General features: G+C 50.6%; 1 protein-coding gene across 1 annotated transcript in view; it reads left to right on the top strand.

Moving 5' to 3' along the window:
* Window positions 1–18,634, top strand: part of LOC109762562 (protein FAR1-RELATED SEQUENCE 5-like) — a 34,334-nt gene extending 15,700 nt beyond the window's left edge. The window contains exon 3 of the mRNA XM_020321432.1: window positions 18,530–18,634. Coding sequence (XP_020177021.1) covers window positions 18,530–18,634 — 105 coding nt within the window. The remainder of the gene's footprint in view (window positions 1–18,529) is intronic.
* The last annotated feature ends 3,948 nt before the right edge of the window (window positions 18,635–22,582 follow it).

The following is a 22,582-nucleotide window of genomic DNA, read 5'->3' as shown; positions in this document are numbered from 1 at the left end:
TCTTTGGGACTCCGTGCAAGCAAACTATACGGGAGAGATAGAGTTTTGCCAGTCTTTGTGTGGAGTAGGTAGTCTTCACGGGAATGAAGTGTGCAACCTTGGTTAGTCGGTCTGTGATGACCCATATGGCGTCATTTCCGCGTTGCGATCGGGGTAATCCGACAATGAAGTCCATTCCGATTTCATCCCATTTCCACTCCGGTATCCTGTTAGGCTGGAGTAGCCCTGCTGGCTTTTGGTGCTCCGCCTTGATGCGCTGACATGAATCGCAACAAGCAATGAATGTGGCTATATCTCTTTTCATACCGTGCCACCAAAATCTTTCCTGGATGTCCTTGTACATTTTGGTTCCCCCAGGATGGATCGAGTATGGGGCGGTGTGGCTTTTCGTCAAGATCTGTTGCTTGAGTTCCTCAATGTTAGGTACGCAAAGCCTGTCCCGGTACCATAATGTTCCTTCACTGTCCGTGACGAATTCTGAAGTCTTACTACGGTTCATTTTCTTCTTTATGCCTTCGATACTGGGGTGTCCCTGTTGGGCCTTCTTGATTTGTTCCACTAGGGTGGGTTGTATCTCCAGGTTCGATATGGTGCCCTCAGAGACTAACATCATGTTGAGCCGAGTGAACTCTCGCTGAAACTCAGGCCTCAAACTTTGCTGACCGTCACTGTCCGGGCTGGGGTTTCGACTAAGGGCATCGGCCACTACATTTGCCTTCCCTGGGTGGTAGTGAATACCGATGTCATAGTCCTTGACCAGTTCCAATCAGCGTCGTTGGCGTAAATTCAGCTCTGGCTGTGTGAAAATATATTTGAGGCTCTTATGGTCTGTATATATTTCACAGCGATTTCCCAACAGAAAGTGCCTCCACTCCTTGAGTGCATGTATAACTGCTGCTAGTTCCAAGTCATGTGTTGGGTAATTTTCCTCATGTTTTCGCAGCTGTCTGGAGGCATATGCGACAACTTTGCCATCCTGCATTAGCACACATCCGAGACCTTTTCGGGACGCGTCACAATACACCTCAAAGCTCTTGTGTATGTCTGGTACGGTTAAGACTGGTGCGGTTGTTAGCTTCTTCTTGAGTTCTTGGAAGCTCTGCTCACATGCTTCCGTCCATAGGAATTTCTTGTCCTTCTTGAGTAACTGTGTTATAGGTTTTGCCACAGTGGAGAATCCTTCAATAAATCTCCTGTAATATCCGGCCATTCCTAGGAAACTCCGTACATCTGTAACATTCGCGGGTGGCTTCCAGTCCAGTATGGCCTTGACCTTTTCTGGGTCTACGGCCACGCCTTCTTGGTTCAATATATGGCCCAAGAAACCAACTTTTCTTAGCCAAAATTCGCATTTGCTAAATTTGGCGTACAACTGATGTTTCCTCAATTCTCCCAAAACAATTCTGAGGTGCTCAGCATGTTCTTCTGGTGTCCTTGAGTAAACCAGAATGTCGTCAATGAATACCACTACAAATTTGTCCATGAATTTCATGAATACTTTGTTCATGAGGTGGACGAAATATGCGGGGGCGTTTGTTAGTCCAAACGGCATAACCGTAAACTCGTATAACCCATATCTGGAAGTGAAAGCTGTCTTGGGAATATCTTCCGTCCGTACCTTCAATTGGTGATATCCCGATCGCAAATCAATTTTCGAGAATACCTTGGCCTGTGCGAGCTGGTCAAACAAATCATTTATTCGTGGCATCGGATATTTGTTTTTGATGGTGACCATATTGAGGGCTCGATAGTCTATGCACAGCCTTAAAGTCCCATCCTTTTTTTGGCGAACAACACAGGCGAACCCCAAGGTGAGGAGCTGGCTCGAATAAATCCTTTGTCCAATAATTCTTTTATCTGCTTCTTTAACTCCACCAATTCTGAGGGTGCCATTCTATATGGCTTCTTATAAATGGGAGCGGTGCCAGGTGCTAGTTCGATGCTGAATTCGATCTCTCGGTCTGGTGGCATGCCTGGTAGTTCTTCCGGGAACACATCAGGGAACTCGCATACCACTGGCACTTTTCTTAATTCTGCGATGTCCATCTTGTTCAGTTTTGGTTTCTATGATCGTGGCCTTTCTTGAGCGGAAACTCTTATAGTCTTGCCGTGATGGTGAGTGAGAATCACTGTCCGATTGAAACAGTAGATGAATCCTTTGTTGGTGGTCAACCAGTCCATTCCTAAAATGACATCCAGTCCTTTACTTTCCAACACGATGAGATTCGCGTGGAATGGTAGTCCTTCGAACTCAATGACCACTCCTTGGCAGTAACCCTGAGCAATTTGCTTATTTCCGGGGGACTTGATGATCATAGATTTTTCCAAGGGGAGTATCGGAAAACCATGTTGCGAAACAAAACTCTTCGAAACAAACGAATGGGAAGCTCCAGAATCAAACAAAACCATGGCAGGTACTGTGTTGACAGGGAACGTACCGAGCACGATGTCTGGGGCATTCTGCGCTTCTTCCCTGGTCACATGGTTCAAGTGACCCTTCCTGTGGTTGTTGCTGGGATTGAAGTTGTTGCGCTTGGGGGCTGGATTGTTTCCACCATTGTTCGGCTTGGGTGCCGAGTCTCTTGGCTTCGGGCAGTGTTTAGCATAATGCCCTTGTTGACCACAAGCATAGCAGGTGACCCCTGGACGGTATGTGAACTCCTTGTCTCTGGCATGAAATTGTCCGACGGGTCTTGGCTCAGTAGTCGTGGATCTCCTCGTGTCTGTCCTTGGGACCTCAGTCTTGCCTCGGTTGCTGCGGGCAAGAGTCGTCTTGTCCCTCTTCCGCTTGCGGATATCTTCCAGACTACGGCGCTCATTCTCCAGGGTGATGGCCTTGTCCACCAGCGTCTTAAAATCCGGAAAGGTGTGTACAATCAGTTGGCATCTGAATGCTGGTGCCAGGCCGACCAGGATTTTTTCCATCTTCTTGTTTTCTGTCATGTGCTCGTCGTAGGCATAACGAGACAGTTGGGTAAACTGGCCGTTGTATTCTGTGACGGTCATGCCTCTTTGCTTCAGGTCATCAAACTCTCTCTTCTTGATCTTTAGGATGCTCCTGGGAATGTGTGCCCCACGGAAGCCTTCCTTGAATTCTTCCCAGGTGATGTTGTATTCCCTGGGGTGCATGTGTAGGAAGTTTTCCCACCATGCTGCGGCTGCTCCAGTAAGGTAGTGTGGTGCATAAAGCACCTTCTCATGATCTGAGCATTGAGCGATAATCAGTTTCCTTTCAATCTCGCGAAGCCAATCATCGGCTTCCAGTGGCCTGTCGGTGTGAGCAAAAGTTGAGGGGCGAGTCTTCTGTAACTCAGATAACTTGGAATGTGGTTGATAGGGTTCACGGTGGTTTCCCATATTGATGACATGGTTCATCATCTCCTGGTGCTGTTGCTGGCTTTGCTCGAAGAGACGGCATACTTGAGATAGTGCCGCTTCACTGTCCTGTTGGCTGGACTGACCCTGAGTGAAATTGTTGCTGGTCTGTGTTCTGTAAACCTCTTCTGGCTGACTGGGCATAGAGCGAGTCCATGGGCGAGACATTTTTCCAATCTGGGGTATCATTTGCAAAACCCATGAGAAAAACCGTGTAGCGCAGGAAAACCCTTGCAAAGGCAATAATCAAAAAGGCTTCAAGGTTTTCAAGAAACACAAATGATTTTCACGGAGAAGAAGTGCTTAACACAAATCTTACATGCGAAAGCAAACACAAGATACAACACTCAGGTTGTGCGTACACAATCCTGACATGTTATTAAAAACTAGTGTACTACTCCGGAAGGCAGCAAACACACCAACACAAACTAGCGTACAGATAAAAACAACACATCAAACAAGCAGGCATAACACGCGGCTACTCGGTGCTCTCAGTCGGAGATGGTGAAGATCTCCTTCCCCTTGCCGAGGGCAAGGCTCAGCGGTCCAGGAGAATCAACCTCCTCCTCTCTAGCTGGCTCCTGGCGTGCGACGCTGCGCTGCGGTGATGGTGCGGGGGCGACTGGCGGTAGAGCGCGTGCGGCAGGCGGTGCGGCTCTGACTGGAGTAGGAGCGATGACCCGGTCGAACTCCTTAGTGGTAGGCAGACGGCGAGCAGTGGCCAAAACGGCCGGTGCATACGAGGCTGAAGACGAGACGAATGTCAGAGGCGGCGCCGTGTGGAGAAGCTCCTTCCTGCTGGCAGGACCGCCCCGGACTAAGTCCATGCGGGCAGCCACAAGATCATCTACGAGGTTGTCGAAAGACTCCTCCAGGGCCTTGAGATACTCCACAACCATCTCGCTCTCCCTGATGGCAGGCGAACGCATAGTGGCTGGTGTAAGGCACATGGCATGGGAGGTAGCGGTAGCGACGAGTCTTCATCGTAGGAAGGATGTCCCGAAGGCGAGCTATCGCCTCCCGGGCAGCCATCTGCATGGCATGCCTCTCCGTAGGCATGGCCCTTCCCACAAAACGGAAGTGGCGTGCAGCTGGACGTCCTCCCTTGAACTGCACCACAGCCTGGTGCATAGACACGTCGTCACTGAGCATGTGCTGATAGAGGGTGAACACCGGGCGAGCTGCTGGCCCGATCGCGAGCTTGGTGATGGAGACGAGGAGCTTGAAAAACCCCTCGGGCACGTTGGTGAACACTCGATTCTCACAGCTGTTGCCAGCCATCTACAAAAGTAGGCAAAAATTCTGAGTAGTCATGTCATAAATTTTAAGATGACCAACAGAAAATAGCTACAATTGCAAAATGCTGAAGAAGCACAAGAGACGCTAATCACTGATTAGCGGTCGCACCTAGTGGCTTCCTACAGTCAGTCTGGCTCTGATACCAAGCTTGTCAAGACCGGTTTTTCAATAAAATAATTATTGAGAAACCAATCCCTGTTACGGACCAGCGAGGAAGAATTCCTTCTCACTGATAGACAATACATTGGTCACAGAAGAAAAAAATACCAGGAGTACTAAATATAATACAAAGTTGAGCAGAGACTGCCCAACAATTTATTACATGCACGCCGATAAAAGAATACGGCGGATAGGGTGGCAGACTACTAACTCATGATAATGACGATGGTGGAGATATCGCCGCGAGGCGAGTGATATGTCTCCAGAAGACTACAGCTCTTCGAGCGTCGGAGTGAGACTCGAGAAGACTTATTGCGGGTGGCGGAAGCGTATACGATACAAGTGACCAAAATCCGGGATCGCGCAGGACTGACTGGGACTCCTCTAGGCATCGGACGCGCTATCAAACTCTTCATCCAAGAGGTCGCCTTCGTCAACATCTGGCCAAATCAACAAGCCAGGTGAGTACTATGAAAGTACTCGCAAGACAGTTCGGACATAAGGTATAACAAATGCAAACATGAAACACATGAATAAGTTAACCAGTGCGATCAGACATAGAGATAATAAATACTGGGTGCCAAGCGAGGGTCTGAATGACGCCTCGAGCGGAAACTGCCGAATAGTAATACGGGTGCCAAACGAGTGTCTGAAAGACTCCTCGAGAGGAAAACGCGGAATAATAATACAGGTGCCAAACGAGTGTCTGAAAGACTCTTCGAGCGGAAAATGCGGAATAATAATGCAGGTGCCAAACGAGTGTCTGAAAGACTCCTCGAGCGGAAAATGCGGAATAATAATACAGGTGCCAAACGAGTGTCTGAAAGACTCCTCGAGCGGAAAATGCGGAATAATAATGCCACAGTCGGGCGTCGGGGCGACACCACATAAAGGGCTTATAACAGAAAGTAAAGGCAGTGCATGCCGCAGTCGGACGTCTGAGCGACATCACATAAAGGGCTTATATCGAAAGTGAGAAACGAGTACACGCCACAGTCGGACGTCTGCACGACGTCACCTAAAGGGCTTATATCACATTTCATTATTACAACAGCTCGGAGACATAAATTATCACAAGCATGAGACACAAAATAAAGCTTGTCCATCCACTGAAATAACAATAAAACCTGAGATTTTACCACTTGAGCTTGTTCACCGGGGACAAGTTTTTCACATGGATAGATATGGATATAATGTATAAACTACTGATCATGGATACGATGATTTGGAAAGAATTGACTCTGCAGAGTTTGTACTTAACCACAGCCAACGGATTTCAGTAGTCACGGGGACTAGTTCCGTCTACGGTGTTCTGGAAGGAACACGTCTAACCAGTACACACCCAATTCAACCATCCGAAGCCAGGGATCACCCTCGGCAACATTCAAGAAAAACCTTGAGTCGGGGAGGCTACAACCTCGCGTAGCATGGGATCAAATTTCTATACGCGCGCTATAAGGGGGTGCCCCCCCTCTCGGTCCCAACCGGAAACACCCATGCCCCCTGACCGAATGAATGGCTTTAATCCTGGGCCAAGGTACCATCATCCCGGCCTCTCTGTTTGGTGTGTACACGGAAAGAGGTTACCAACTTACTAAACCGTATCCCGGCAATGAGACATGTGGTAGCACGGAAAGGGGAAGGGACGATAACACGGCTCCAACCATGTTAACGTCGGAAAAGTCAGATGACACAAGGCTGGCATTCTACAACAGTACCACCTTGCTGCCCTTCATGTCACCACATGATTAGGCCACATCTCATCAGAGGTCATCGCAACTTTGGAACATGCGGGAAAAGATCGATAACATGGCTCCAACCATGTTAACGTCGAAGAAAGTCGGATGACGCAAGGCTGGCATGCTACAACAGTACCAGCTTGCTGCCCTTCATGTCACTACATGATTAGGCCACCTCTCATCAGAGGTCATCGCAACTTCGGAACAACCGGGTCGTTGCCTTACGAGCAACGAGATATTTACCGACACTCATATGCCACACACAAACTTTCACATGAACATGCAAAACTTCTGCCATATCAAATGTCCAAACATGCTTGCCTGGTTCGGAGAAGTTGGAATCTAGCTCGGCGAAGTTCGCGGCTCCGTCACCTCTCCCGGAACCTACGGCAATCACGAAACGGGTACTAACGTGAAAACCAACACATGCACAGAAACTTTGCCAAATATTTCCCAAATAAATCCCATAAAAAACTAGACAAAATTTTAAGAATGTCAGAAAAAGAATCACTCAAAAATACCTTTTTATTAAAAAGTTATAAAGGTTTCTGTCCAGGGACCTTTCTGTAATGAAACAGAAAAGTTCCAGGGTTTTAACTGAGAAAACAGAAAACGGTTCGTTTGGAAATGCGCAAGCGCAAGAGAGAAGACGTATTTTGCCCGAAGGCGTCAACAGAAAACGGTTCAGGGAAATAGAACAGAGGCTGACACGCGGGGCCCGCATGTCAGGTTTGAAAAGGCTCGCCGGCGCCCGAAGACGGCGGTGGACGCCGGCGTCGAACCACGGCGAGTTAGGAGAAACGGAGGGTACCAAGAGCTTCGGTGTCTTCTTCCGCGTCGGTGGGTGCTGGACTCGTCCAACGGGGAGCACCACGTCGACGGCGACACTATCTCCGGCGGACGGCGGCTCGGGTGAGGATAGGGAACTCCGGTGGAGGGCTGCAAGCTTCAAATTGAAGTGCGGGTCAGAACGAGAGATGCATGGTGAAGTTACTGGCAAGAGAATGGAGGCTGCGGAGCACACACGGGGGCGGATCGGGCTGGATCCCGTGGCGGGTCGCGGCGGCCGGAGTCGAGGAAGGAGACCTCCTCGGGGCTCTTCAAGTGGCTAGGCGTGCTCTAGAGGAAGTGCAGGGCTGGTGGGTGCTCGAGTTGAAGCTTGGGACCTCTATTTATAGGCAGATCGACGGGGTGGCCGTGAACGGAGAATCTCCGGCGAGCATTACGGCGGAGCAGTGGGTTGGCAGAGGGTTTGAGCGGTCGGGCAGCATCGGTGGATGTTACGGGACTCGTTTTGCAGCTAAACGGAGCTGGCCCTGGCGTAATGGCGTCTGCCCACGGTGAGGTGACCGCACGGGCTCAACGGCGGCAGAGAGCGCGCTCCGCGCCCTGCGGTTCACGACGAGAGCGGCAGCGCATTCGGGGGACTGGACGGCCACGCGGCGGGCTCCGGTGGTTTGGGCGGCGCTGGGTGGAGTCGTCGGCGCCGTGTCTCCCGCTGGCGTCCGCAAAGCCGCCGCCGGCGTCGGTCACAGGGTGGCGCACCTCCTGCTGCCCGTCGCCGACGCCCGCAAGGTGCCAGGCGCTCGTGCGGTGCAGGAACAAGTGGGCGAGGACGAGGAGCAAGGCGACGCGGCGGTACTAGCGAGATCGATGCCCGTTTCTGAAGAAAACGACAGCAAGCACTGAACTGAAACTCTGAAGTTACTGAAACTTGACAGTGACCATGCATTGCAGGTGTTCGACAGTAGGTTTTGGTAAAGAGGTAAATTTTGCTGGAGCTGTAACTTGGTGAGATGACCACTCAAAGCACCCAGGGGCTGCATGAATTTATTTGGAATTTTTGGAGAAGGTTTTGAATGAATTTCACCAAATTTGCCAAATCTGGTCCAAACTTGCAGCTGATGTAGTTTGAAAATTTTGAACTGGAGACCAGTGGATCTTCATGGTTCTAGGTTGAGGGTTTAAAGGACTAGGAGGGGAAAGAAGTTTGGTGGTAAAAGTCCAAACAGAAAATGGAGTTGCTCTGTAAATCTCCAAGAGGTAGAATAGAAGGCAGAAAATATTTGAATAGAATTTGAATGGAAAATAAATACATGGGGAGGTTCAACTTGCTGGATTTGATGTAAATCATGATCCAGAGGTGAGGGAGTGTTTAGGAGAGCGGATTTGCACTTATGCCATGGCAAGAAGGAATAGTTGAAAGTGGCAAAGTACCTTCCAAAAGCCATAGTGCAAATTCAGAAAAAGGTTTTCAAAAGTTCTTTTCCCAAATGAAAAAAAACATTTTGTCTTGAGTCCAAATGAAGAGCAAGAACTCCCAAGGTCAAAGGCAGATCTTGGGTGAATCCAAATCAAATTTTTGCCATAAAGAAAATATATGAGGGGGAGAGTTCTCTTGAAGAAAAATTTTTAAATCACTCCCCTCAAGTCAAATAAAATCTTTTCAAAAAAAATCCAAATAAAAACTTGGGTGCCACACGAGGACTCAGCAATCTCACACCCGCGAGATCAAGACTATTTAAGCTTATAGGAAAGGATGGTGTAATAAGGTGGAGCTACAGCAGGCACTAAGCATATATGGTGGCTAACATACGCAAATGAGAGCGAGAAGAGAAGCAACGCAACGGTCGTGAAGCTAGAAATGATCAAGAAGTGATCCTGAAACTACTTACGTTCATGCATAACTCAAACCGTGTTAACTTCCCGGACTCCGCCGACAAGAGACCATCACGGCTACACACACGGTTGATGTATTTTAATTCAGTCAAGTGACAAGTTCTCTACAACCGGACATTAACAAATTCCCATCTGCCTCATAACCGCGGGCACGGCTTTCGAAAGATAATACCCGGCAGAGGGTGTCCCAACTTAGCCCATTATAAGCTCTCACGGTCAACGAAGGATAAACCTTCCCCCGGGAAGACCCGATCAGTCTCGGAATCCCGGTTTACAAGACATTTCGACAATGTGTCGTGGAATTGTCACGGCAGATGTCCTCGAGCTAGGACTTAGTCGTGGAGCCATCGCAGCTAGGAAGCTTAAAGGGGTTAAACGGGACAAGGAACACGGGGGTTATACTGGTTCGGCCCCTTACGGTGAAGGTAAAAGCCTACGTCCAGTTGAGGTGGTATTGATTATGGTTTCGATGACCAGGGAGCTTGATTGCTATGCCTGGCTCCCGACGAGATCTTACTTGTCCCTAAACCGCCGCCGGGTCGTCCCTTTATATAGAGAGGTTGACGCCCAGCGGCTCTCCGAGTCCCGTCCGGCTCATAAGAGTGTCCGGCTCGGACTCTCAACTATTCTTGCCTTACACTACAAGTCTTGCCATACGGCGGTTTATCACTACGGGCTTTAAGCTATCTCCGGATCTTAGGCCCATCATTGACCCGCCGTCTTCAAGCTCGGTACTGGGCTTCGCGTGATGACCATTATGAGTAACCCGGCCCCTCCTGGCGGGTGACTCTAAGGGTTATATCCTCAACATTAGGCCCCAGATTGATTCGAACCGGTTCATGTCAATCTTCAATTCTTTTGAGAGAAAAGATCTTCCGGCTCATGGTCGTGTGAAGGCTATAACCCACCATGACGTCATCTTCTGGATTCCTGGTAACCCGCCATGACGTCATCTTCCATTAAGTCCAGTTTTTTATCCCCCCATATCCTCAACGGATCTTATCTTTAAAGGCCATCCCGAAAATCGAGGCGTTTTTGTGGTGAGATAATCACGCCGTGGCCTCCTGGTTTCTCGCGCCCACTTATGAGCCTCACCTTATAAATAGCCCGGCCCATGAGGCTCCAGTTACTCGTCGCCTCCATCGTCTTCCTCCTCTCGCCACTGTACTGCCGCTCGAGCTCCACCGCCGCCGCCGCCGCGGGTCTCCTCGTCTTCACCGACTCAGGCCGCTGCATCAACCTGACGTGACCAGAGAAACGGCGGCGACCTCCGCAACTCTCCAGCACCCGTAAGCCCTTGCCACTCCATAAAACAGATCCGCATTAGGGTTCTTTTGCTGTTCTTCCCGTGTTCGTCGCCGTTCATCACGAGCTCTTGATAGATTCCATTATTACCACCTTTTCTTCATCTTTAGACTGTACAGACCTGCTGCGGTAGCTATTTCACACCCGTTCCCAATGTACATAGATCCCCTTTCATTGCATAAAGGCTCCGTTTAAACCCTTGAACTTTTTCTGCGTCTGTTCTAGGTCTAGAAATTTTTCCTTTTAGCCAACTGTTTGATCCAAAATAATTACTGCGACCTGTGAAACTTGTTTTCACCACACTTAGTCAAAAATTGCATCGGTGAGCTATGGCGGCTCACATTTCCGGCTTAAAAGAAGCCACGCGCTGTAAAATTTCCGGCTCATTTATGATAAAGCTGTAGACAATTTGAATTACGCACGATACCTTCAGCGGCTTAAATAACGCGATGCACTTAACCATATGTCATTAGGCCCCTCTCATAAGCCGCCTTTTGAGTATTAAACTGTAGATGTCTGCCGGCTTATAATTGAACCGGACATTTTCCTTTTGTCATAGGCTTCATCTTTCACAATGCCTCCTAAAGCTCCCAAGGCACCCATCACGTGCAACTGGATGAGATCCAATGTCACCGACGACACTTTAGCTGATTTCATAAAGAAGGGTTACTTGCCCAAGAAGGAAATCATGTCTTATCGTGCCCCTGACCCGTCGGAGGAGAGACCTCAACCTAGAGATGGTGAGGTGGTGATATTTGCTGATCACATGAGCCGGGGCTTCGCACCGCCCGGCTCAAAATTCTTTAGGGATGTTCTAAACTTCTTCGATCTGCGGCCGCAAGACATAGGACCCAATTCCGTGTCAAATATATGCAACTTCCAAGTATTCTGCGAAGTCTATCTTGGAGAAGAGCCCAGCCTGCTGCTCTTTAGAGAGCTATTTTATCTGAAGCGGGGTCCTTGGTACTATCAGAGTCGGCGTACTTGATGAGAGCCGCCATCAGCGTACCCATATCATTGCAGTCGCGTTTGAGCCACCCGAGTTTCATCTTCAGGGGCAGGAAGCGACAATTCTGCTCCAACATTAAGACTGCAGAGCCGGCATCCATCTTATCAGATGAATGTATTATCTCTTTGACCCGGCGAACCCAATGTGTCGTAGACTCACCCTCCTGTTGTTTATAGTTAGTCAAATCCACAATTGACATAGACTGTCTACAGGTATCTTTGAAGTGTTGGATGAATCGGGCTTTCAGCTCAGCCCAAGACCCGATGGAATTCGGTGGCAGCCCTTTAAACCAAGTGCGGGCAGTCCCATCTAACATCAAGGTGAAGTACTTGGCCATCGCCGCTTCACTGACCTCCAGCAATTCCATGGCCATCTCATAGCTCTCGATCCAGGCTCCGGGTTGTAAATCAGCCGTGTAATTAGGCACCTTCCTAGGCCCTTTGAAGTCCTTGGGTAGACGTTCATTGCGGAGAGCTGGCACTAAACAAGGGACACCTCCAGTCCTCGTAGGGATACCCACGTCGACGGAAGCCGTCGGATAAGCCGGGGGTGTCTGGTAAGCCGTCAACTGAGGCACCTGCTCCGCCTCTTGCCGTGCTCTGTCTTGGTCTGTTGCGTGAAAGGCCCCATTATGAGCCGGGCCATGGCCAGGTGGCAAGTCATGGCGTCGGACATTACTGGAGCCGGTCGCTGAATCCATGTGTCTGCTATAACTCGGGCTCCGGCCTGGACGAGGGGTTGAATGAATCCTGTCCCAGCTGTAAGTGTATGCCTCTTGCTGCGCCTGAGCTGTCTGAAGGAGCTCCCTGACCCGGCGGGTTTCAACCGCCGTTGGAGAGTCGCCATCGATTGGGAGAGCCGCCAGCCGTGCCGCCGCGGCGACCATGTTTTCCAACGGGTTGGCATAATGACCCAGAGGAATTGGCACGTACGGAGGCGGGGCAGGGTTCACCCGGGGCGGTCCCATTACTTGGGGCTGAATTGGTCTCCCAGCCCCGGGCACTATGATCTCCGGCGGGTTACTCGACCCTGCACCTGGCGTGTTGAAGAGGTTTCGAGGATCGTAAACTGGAGGGAGTCAACATTGGGCCTTTTGATGCCTCCTTCTCATGACCTCATTGGATGCGTTTTGATCCATCGTGAGCCGGAAGGACTGTGCCTGAATCAGCTGAGTCTGGGCGTCGAGAGCCGCCCTCTCTGCAGCCATCCTGATCCCCTCCACCGCCAGATCCTCCTTGGCCTTTGCTAGATCCAACTTTAACTGTGCCACCTCCGTGTCATGCTGAACTTGATCCGCTGGAGCCACCGTAGCGGTCAACAGGACCGTCAGCTTGTCTGTGAGATCCATCAGCACCTGAGCCGGTGAAGGCACCGGGCTTCCTGACCCGGAGGCGGGTTTGAACAGGTTGCACACCGTCCATGAAGATTCCAACCCGGCTCGGCGGTTCTAAAGGGTCCGGAATGCTGTCGCCATCGGAACAACCCCTGAGCCTGCCATCCTGAAGTTGATACAACGAATTTGACTCATCCGTAGACGACTCGCCGTCAGAGCCGGCAGCCGTCTCATCGCCAGATCTAGACCCTTCAGAGAGTCCCTCATGAACACATCCCACAAAAGCAGGCTTCAAGGCAGGTAGAGCCCAGGCGGGCCGTGCACGCTGAGCCGTCTCGATGAGATCGGCGCAGAGATTCGGCTCAGGGCCCGGCTCACCAATCTTTCCAATGAAGACATGAATTCCGCCAAAGGGGACCCGGTACCCGTACTCAACTGAGCTGGCGCCGGGGCCCCAGTTTGCATCGTCAATGTAGAGCTTGCCGCGACGACTCTTGGTCATCCGGCCCACAGAGTATCCCTTGAGCCCTTCGAAGCTGCCCTTCAAGAACTCAAATCCACCGTGCGCTGGCCCCACGGTGGGCGCCAACTGTCGTGGAATTGTCACAGCAGATGTACTCGAGCTAGGACTTATTCGTGGAGCCATCGCAGCTAGGAAGCTTAAAGGGGTTAAACGGGACAAGGAACACGGGGGTTATACTGGTTCGGCCCCTTACGGTGAAGGTAAAAGCCTACGTCCAGTTGAGGTGGTATTGATTAGGGTTTCGATGACCAGGGAGCTTGATTGCTATGCCTGGCTCTCGACGAGATCTTACTTGTCCCTAAACCGCCGCCGAGTCGTCCCTTTATATAGAGAGGTTGACGCCCAGCGGCTCTCAGAGTCCCGGCCGGCTCATAAGAATGTCCGGCTCGGACTCTCAACTATTCTTGCCTTACACTACAAGTCTTACCATACGGCGGTTTATCACTATGGGCTTTAAGCTATCTCCGGATCTTAGGCCCATCATTGACCCGCCGTCTTCAAGCTCGGTAGTGGGCTTCGCGTGATGACTATTATGAGTAACCCGGCCCCTCCTGGCGGGTGACTCTAAGGGTTATATCCTCAACAGTAAAACAAGACCAGCAAAGCCGCCCGAATGTGCCGACAAATCCTGATAGGAGCTGCACATATCTCGTTCTCAGGGCACACCGGATGAGCAGTACGTACAACTAAAACCAGGCCTCAAGTTTCCCCGAGGTGGTGCTGCAAAGGGCTCTAGTTTGGACCAGCACTCAGAGGAACACTGGCCCGGGGATTTAAGTAAAGATGACCCTCGGACTCGCGAAAACCCGAGTGAAGAAGGCTTAGGTGGAAAATGGTAAAACCAAGGTTGGGCCTTGCTGGAAGAGTTTTATTCAAGGCGAACTGTCAAGGGGGTCCCATAAATCACCCAACCGCGTAAGGAACGCAAACTCAAGGAACATAATACCGGTATGACGGAAACTAGGGCGGCAAGAGTGGAACAAAACACCAGGCATAAGGCCGGGCCTTCCAGCCTTTACGAAATATATAGATGCATTAATTAAATAAGACATATTGTGATATTCCAAAAAAATATCCATGTTCCAACATGGAACCAACTTGAACTTCACCTGCAACTAGCAACGCTATAAGAAGGGCTGAGCAAAAGCGGTAACTTAGCCAAACAACGGTTTGCTAGGAAAGGATGGTTAGAGGCTTGACATGGCAATATGGGAGGCATGATATAGCAAGTGGTAGGTAGCGCAGCATAGCAATAGAACGAACAACTAGCAATGCAAAGATAGAAGTGATTTCGAGAGTATGGTCATCTTGCCTACAAGGTTCTCAGAGTTGTCGAAAGCTTGATCCTCGTAAGCGTACTCAACAGGTTCCTCATTCACAAACTCGTCTCCCGGCTCTACCCACAGCAAGAACACAAGCAATGGAACCACAATCAATCACAGGAAATGCACAAACAACATGATGCAATACATGCATGATATGCGAGATATGATATGCGATGTGTATGCGTACTCCGGAAGAGAAAGGATGGACAAGGCAGTACCTTGGAAAACCAAGTATGCCACTGGAAAGATGAGATGATTTCGGACGAAATCGATATAAAGATCACCGGAAACGGATGCACGGTTTGCAAATGGCAAGCTAAACAAGAATGACACGATTCTGCGATTAACAACATGATAGCACTTAGAATACATCAAGTAGCTATGCTACAGCACCCCAACATAGCAGAAAAGCATATGGTAGTAAACTACAGGAGATGCTTGACAAAAGATGAACACTGAGCTATGGCTAGATCACACAATAACAGTTTCAAACAAGCATGGCAAAAGTGCGAAAGATATCAGGTTCACAGACTTAGTGAAATTACTGGACATGGCATAAACAGCATTAAGTAGCAATGTTTAGAGCAAGCAATCAACATGCTACAAGAACTTAACATAGCAAAACAAGGGATGGAATGAACCTACTAAATGCATAGAACAAAAGTCCCTTACTGACCATGAGCCAAAAAGGATCAGAAGATATGATGCAACCCGTATAAACATAGCAAGTTTCGTTAACAGGTTTCAGACTTTGCAGAAAACAGAGCATGGCATTAACAGAAATTATGAGGGCATCTTGGTGAGCTTGATTCACTCATCAAAAAACCATGCATGACAAAACAAGCATACCTAAAGCAAGATGGCCTGTTTATGAAGCTAACCATGGCAAGAGCAAGTTCATAGCATGTATGGATCAACTACAACAACCTTGGCAAAATTGAATATCATGTTAACAATCTGCCAGAAACATTTTATAGCAAACGTAGAGCAAGATTGAGACATGCTAGGGCCCTCTATAAATGCAAACAAGGGCATGGATAGATAGAGCACAACTATATCTACAAAACATCCTTACTGAACATGCCCAAAAGAAGCATGGATCTCTCTGTAGCCACATGGATACATGCAACAAAATAACAGCAGTCACCACATAGATCACAAAAATGCATGGCATACCCCTCTGTAAAGATGACATGGCATAAATCAAAACCCCTATAGAGCTCATGCCCATAAGATGCACACATCAATGGCAATAAAAATAACAAATCACCAAGTCCTGTTAAGTAACAGCAGTAAACAACACATAGCACTCTTGCATCAGAGATTTGGGCATCAAGATGAACTCAAATGAGCCTGGCACAATGGAATGAAATGAAGAGCATCTCGTGATGAACATTTATATATATTAGACGCACGAAATGGAGCTACGGTCACAGAGTTATGACGCGTCAAAAAATGCAACAGAATGCAATATTTTAGGACTTCAGAGAATTTCGGGGGGGGGGGAGTCAACCTCTCGGTTCCAAATCCAGATCAGGCGCGGATCGTGGATCGAGGACGGCCGGAGTCGGGGCGCGCAGCGGTCGGAGCTGGAGAGGAGAGGGGGGATGGCGGCGGCCGGAACTCGGGGCCGGGGTCGCCGGAGAGGGGCCGGAGGAGCTCGAGGGAGGGGCGGAGGCGCGGAGGCGACGGCGTGGGGAAGTCGGGGCTTGCGGGCGGCGGACGGCGGCGGGGCGCCGGAGCTCGCCGGCTCGGGCGCGGCGGACGGCGGCGGGGCGCCGGAGCTCGCCGGCTCGGGCGCGGCGGACGGCGGGGGCGATGACCGAGAGGAGGACGGAGTGGCGGGCGGCCGCGGGAGGGCGTGAGCGGCGGGCGACCGGGCCGCGGGGGCCGGCGGACGAGCCCGGCGGGCCGGTGGCGGTGGCACGGCGCGGTGCTGACGTGGCGGCCTCTCACTGGAACGGGGCGGCGGCGGGTTTCGTCCAGCGGCGCGCGGACATGTCCGCCAGGCGAGAGGGAGGAGAAGGCTAGGGTTTGGACGCAAATTTCGGAGGGGGAGGTGCTTATATAGGCATAGGGAGTTAGGAGAGTCCAAATGGAGTGCGGTTTTCGCCCACACGATCGTGATCGAATGACCGAGAGCATGGAGGTGACTTAGATGGGTTATTGGGCTGTTTGGAGGGGGGGTTTGCTGCAACACACAAAAGCCCTTTGCGGTTACCCGGTTAACCGTAGGAGCATCAAACGACCTCCAAATGGAATGAACCTTGACAGGTGGTCTACCGGTGGTATACCAAGGCCACTTGAAAAACCTCGGTCCATTCCGAGAACGTTTAACACCCGCTCATGAAAATAAACAAGAGGGGTGCGCCGGTGCATGTGGGAGTGTCGGATTGCAAAACGGACAACGGGGAAAATGCTTGGATGCATGAGACGAACACGTATGCAAATGAGATGCACATGATGACATGATATGAGATGCATGACATGAACAAAATGCAAAACGAAGAACAAAACCCGACCACGAAGGGAATATCATAACACATACCGAAAATGGCAAGAGTTGGAGTTACAAATATGGAAAGTTACATCTGGGGTGTTACATGAGAACCCGACAAAGTATCTCGTACACCAGTACAATAGATCGGATGCATTTGACTGGGCAAGGCATAATTTCCAAGTGGTCGCCGATACATAGAAAGGTGTCTACGAATGTGTGTGCAAACTCTGGATACACATAGGTGCGACTCGCTAGCAAAAAAAATCCTAATTTCTGATAGTCATGCACGAAAGCTCACTTAGTGAACTTCAAAAGTCCACATGCATGAGTAATTCATAAAAGCGAGTGAAGTTCACTTCCTTAAAATGAAAAAATAAAAAAAATGTGTTTATTAATTTCATGCAGTTCACTTACAAAACAAAGAAATCATGTGTTGTCTACAGGGCTCTGTTGCGTCCATGTGTTATGCATGCTTTCTCATTTGAGAGTACTCAAGATTCCTGAGGTGAACATCATGAAAAGATACACCCGGAACGCAAGATCAAATGCAACGTTTGACAGAAGAGACTACGAACAAACAACACAAGATGGAAGCTCACCTTTTTGCTGTAGAAAATTGCTGACACAAACAACAATGGACCTTGCAAACAGAGCGATAAGGTCCGACCTTGGGTGCCACAGAGCGTTGTCTGGTATGAGGGCACTGATCGAGGAAGTTGATGTGCTCAACAAAGAAGAAGAAGAAGCAGCAAAACTAAAGCAAGCAGACAAATCCCAGCATGACAATAAAGTCGAGCAAGTAAAAATACCGAACACAGCGCAACTGGTGCTATCAATAAAGAAACAATTCCTCCACCTCCTGTTTCAAACACAAGAGGAAGGAAGAAATGGGGCGACGCAACCCAGAAAAAGGTTGCAGGCAAGGAGAAAGATGATGACAAAAACAGTAAGCCACAGCCTGAGCTGGACAGTGATGGTCACCCATTGGGAATAAGAAGGTGCAAGACATGTAAAGAAATCAGTGGCCACAATTGCAGGACATGTACAAAGAAATGAACAAGAAAACCGAGGACATGGCGATGCACAACCAAACAGACATTCGACTCACAACACTAAGAAATGGACGAAACTGAGACATTGTAGTATCTGCAAAAAGAGGAAGAGACACAATTAGAGAACCTACCCCAAAAGAACAAGATCAGAAAACGAGGAAGACGAACAAGATGAAATCAAAGAAGAAGATGGTGACACAACTTAAGATGAAATGACTTATGAAGAAGCAGATGAAGAAGAGCAGGAAGAAGAAGAGAGTGAAGAGGACAAAGAACATGAAGAAACTGAAGGAGTGGCTTAGAGAAGAAGCAGATGAAGAAGAGGAGGAAGAGTAAGAAGAGAGTAAAGAGAGTGAAGAGACTGAAGAGGACGAAGAACATGAAGAAACAATGCCCACAAGACCACCACAAGGGAAACCTGCTGTACAGAAACAACAGAGAATGACACCATGTTCAAAAAACAAGGTAGGAGCACGAAAGGATGCAGTTCACAACACTGGAAAATGAAAGCCGCCATTAATCAGCACGTGAGGAGCAAAGAAGGATGAAGTTCACATCGCTGGAAAATTAAAGCCGCCATCAATCAGCACGCGAGGAGCAAAGAAGGATGCAGTTCACAGTGCTGGTAAATGAAAGCCGCCATCAACCAGCACGCGAGGGGCTACAAACACAATGGTGCAGAGATAAGAACCAGCAACACTGCCTGAGAAAACAAAAGAAAGTGCAACATTAGACACGCTCTAGTCACCGCGAAGAAGCAGCAGGTTAACGACCAAATAGATGAACTTCAATAAATTAATCATATACATGGCAGTTTGCATATCTGTACGACTTATGTATCAGTTTAAATTTTGTGTAAACACAAATTTCCCGCTGACTATGAGTTATTCAACTAAACCATGTAAAGAGAAATGATGTATAGGGTATACTATATATATAGCTGTCTAGAGTAAACATTGACACATTTTGATCCACAACCCATGAAAAAATGCAGTTAGCTCACTGGCAGCACGAGGTTCTGAATAATAATTGAAGCGGTTCAGATAACAAAAGTACTTATTACAAAAACATATCATAAGATGAAGCGTTTGACACGCAAAAGTACTTATTACAAATCAACCTCATAACCTAAACCAATCACGTCAAACGTTACTCTAACCGTACGATCCTCGAGTTCAAAGAAGTTGAGGACAACAACTTGCTCAGACTTCAAGCCACTATCAATGACAAATTCCTTCTAGCCTCTCTGCGGACATAGCTGCCCGTCAACGCCTACATGGTACTTGACTGGTTTCAGGTGTCCATTACCAAGAACAACTTAGAGAATCCCCTTCTTCTTGAGTCAGAGATGCCTAATAGCTCATTGGGAGGTTTTCTGCAAAAAAATACTGTTTGGCGATGAAACTAGCAGTACAATTCTCATACTTTACACAAACCAGTAAAAACATACACATACTACAGACACGAGCTAGATGAAGAGTACAACAGTCCAAAAAGCAGTCCAGGGAACGGGAGTACCCAGACTTGCCTGCCTGCGGCCCAGGGCGTGGCTCATCCAGCGCCCTGGTATGGCCCATCTTCATCAACAACTACTAAAGACCCTCGCGAGGCGGACAACGCAAGACCTCCACAGGGGCGGCCTCCCTAGGCTGGCTCCCGAGGAGCAGAGATATCTATGCAAGGGGTACCTCGTGAGGTTTGCGTGACGTGAGCCATGACGACCAAGGCCAGGTGCGCGCCAGCGGGCGCAGAGTACTCGTTGCCTCTTTGGTGCTAAAGGGGCAAGCGCAGGCGAGGAGTCCCGAGGCATCAGGCAAATGTTTCCATATTGCTGCAACGAGACCAAAAGCAGCAGGATGGCAGGACGGAGGTCACCGCGGAGCCCACCACGGCGTCACCACTAGAGCCTTTGGCTGGCAAAGACCACCTTTTGTCAGGATAACTTGTACTAGTTATCCCCCTTCGAATTGGCCATTGTGGGATCCCTTCCAGCCTAATATTTGGGAAGAGGACCCGGGCCTCTATAAATAGGACTAGCCACCACCGTAGGAAGCATCTCATCTTGGACTGGATCTACTCCACCAAGGCCACTATACTAGTTCACCGAGCTCAAGAACACCTCTCCTCGGGAGGCTGTTCATCCCTTGTACTGTTCATCATCAGCCTACCTGGCAATCCACCACACCACACACTGGAGTAGGGTATTACACCACAACGGTGGCCCGAACCAGTATAAACCCTCGTGGCTCTTGTTCTTTGGGTTCGCCGAGTTAAGCCTTGAGATCGTTGCGAGAGCAAGCTAGAGAGAGAGATCTTTGTCCGCACCCTAGTGTTCGAACCTCAAGGGTTAGCCGGAACCCAGAATCTGACATTTGGCACGCCAGGTAGGGGTACGCCGAAGCATTTCTTCTGTAGATCCGCGCTCCGCTGCTCCACCGGATCCATGGCAGATGCTCGCCGAGCCCGTGCTGAGCGCCGTGCCACCCTCGCCGCTCGCGTCACCCAGACGGCGCCCGTCGGCGGACCCCCCAGCCGTTCTCCATCACCCGCTGCCAACGCCGTCTCCGGCCCGGCAAGGAACGAGTAGCAAGCTTCATCGCTGCACCCTTCCGTGCGGCGGGAAGGACGCACCGCCACCCCGTCGCTGACTCCGATGGCTCGTCGTCCCATGCTCGTCGCGCGCCCACGGACGCGCAGGCTGCGTTGCTCATGGCGCGTGAGCTCCTGCGTTACCGTCCGGTCGACGACTGGCTTGACCGCATCGCCGAGCTCGTCAGCGTCGCTGGGGGCTCTCATGCACTGTCCCTTTCGCTACATCGACCACCTCCAGCAGCGGGTGACGTCGCCCATGGAGCGCCTCCACCACCTCCACGTCAAGATGCTACCCTCGCACCAAGATGCGCGGCCCCGTGCTGTGACCCGCCATGTCGGGCGCCCGTGCATGAAGAAGGAAGCTGCCAAGAAGTCCCTCGGCCGCAAGAAAACGCTCCTGTGCTCCCCACACCACAGCACCAAGACCGCGCGCTGCTTGCTGCGATGGCGCGTGGATATCAAGACCAGGCTCCGCCTCCGCGACGGGCTCCGGTGACCACAGCAGGTTGCCGTGCCTTCACTCCCGAGCTGCGCAGCATCGTCTGGCCCGACAAGTTCAAGCCGGACCTGCCTCCGCGCTATGATGGTGCCCCCGACCCCGCGGAGTTCCTGCAGCTCTATGAGCTAAGCATCAAGGCGGCCAACGGCGATGAGAAGGTCATGGCGAATTGGATCCTTATGGCCCTCAAAGATGGGGTGCGCTCGTGGCTCCTGAACCAGCCCGCGGGATCGATCTCCTCCTGGGGTGAGATGCGCGAGCGTTTCGTCGCTAACTTCCAAGGCACTCACGACCGCCCGCCGTCGCAGGTGACTTGCGGCGCATCAATTAGCAGCCAGGGGAAACCCTACAGAAGTACATCCAGTGCTTCAACAACGTTCGCCTCAAGATCGCCAAGGTGACGGACGAAGCCATCATCTCCGCCTTTTTTGATGGCGTCCGCGACGTCAAGATGAAGGAAGAAGTCGGCATCCACGAGGAGCTATGCACGGCCTTGGAGACGTTTAACATGGCGACCAAGTGCGCAAGAGCTGAGGAAGGGTGCCTTTCGCTCCTCGAGCTCCCAGCTGCCGACCAGGAGGACAAGAAGGCCAAGGTCCAGGATGTGAAGCGCAAGGGGGCTGCCGTGCTCGTGGCAGAACCAGAGATGAAGCGTGGTTGCGACCACCCCGAGTCGTCCAAGGCCAACCGCCCATTCTACGCCTTCCACAATGTTCACAACCACAACACCAGCGACTGTCAGGAGCTCAGGGCCATCCGTGATGGGTGCTTTGGTCGACGAGCGCAATGACCGGGGCTACGACCGAGGAGGAGGACGAAGCGGGGGACGTTGGGAGGACCGCGGCCCCCGCCAGGAGTGGCGCGACCGGCCTCGTGAGGACCGCTGGCAGGACCCACCTCGCAAGGGCGCCTGGAGAGAACTTCCCTGTGAGGACGGCCCTCAGGGCAACGCCGGGCTCCCTTCACTGCCGCCATCGCCATGGAGGAATGACGACCATCATGAGGACGAGGGGGGCGGGGGCTTCCAAGAGCCTCGCGCCATCGCCTGCATCTTGGGTGGCGCCCAAGCCCAAGGCTCTCAGTGTATCTTCAAGCAATTTGCTCGTGAGGTGAACACGGCCCTCCCAGGCTCGAGGCCACACGCCCGCTCAGGTGGTCCAAGTGCGCCATTACCTTCAGCTCATTAGACCAGC

The sequence above is a fragment of the Aegilops tauschii genome, chromosome 4 (genome assembly GCF_002575655.3).
Source record: "Aegilops tauschii subsp. strangulata cultivar AL8/78 chromosome 4, Aet v6.0, whole genome shotgun sequence".
Lineage (NCBI taxonomy): Eukaryota > Viridiplantae > Streptophyta > Magnoliopsida > Poales > Poaceae > Aegilops > Aegilops tauschii.
This window is presented reverse-complemented; position numbering and strand designations above follow the sequence as displayed.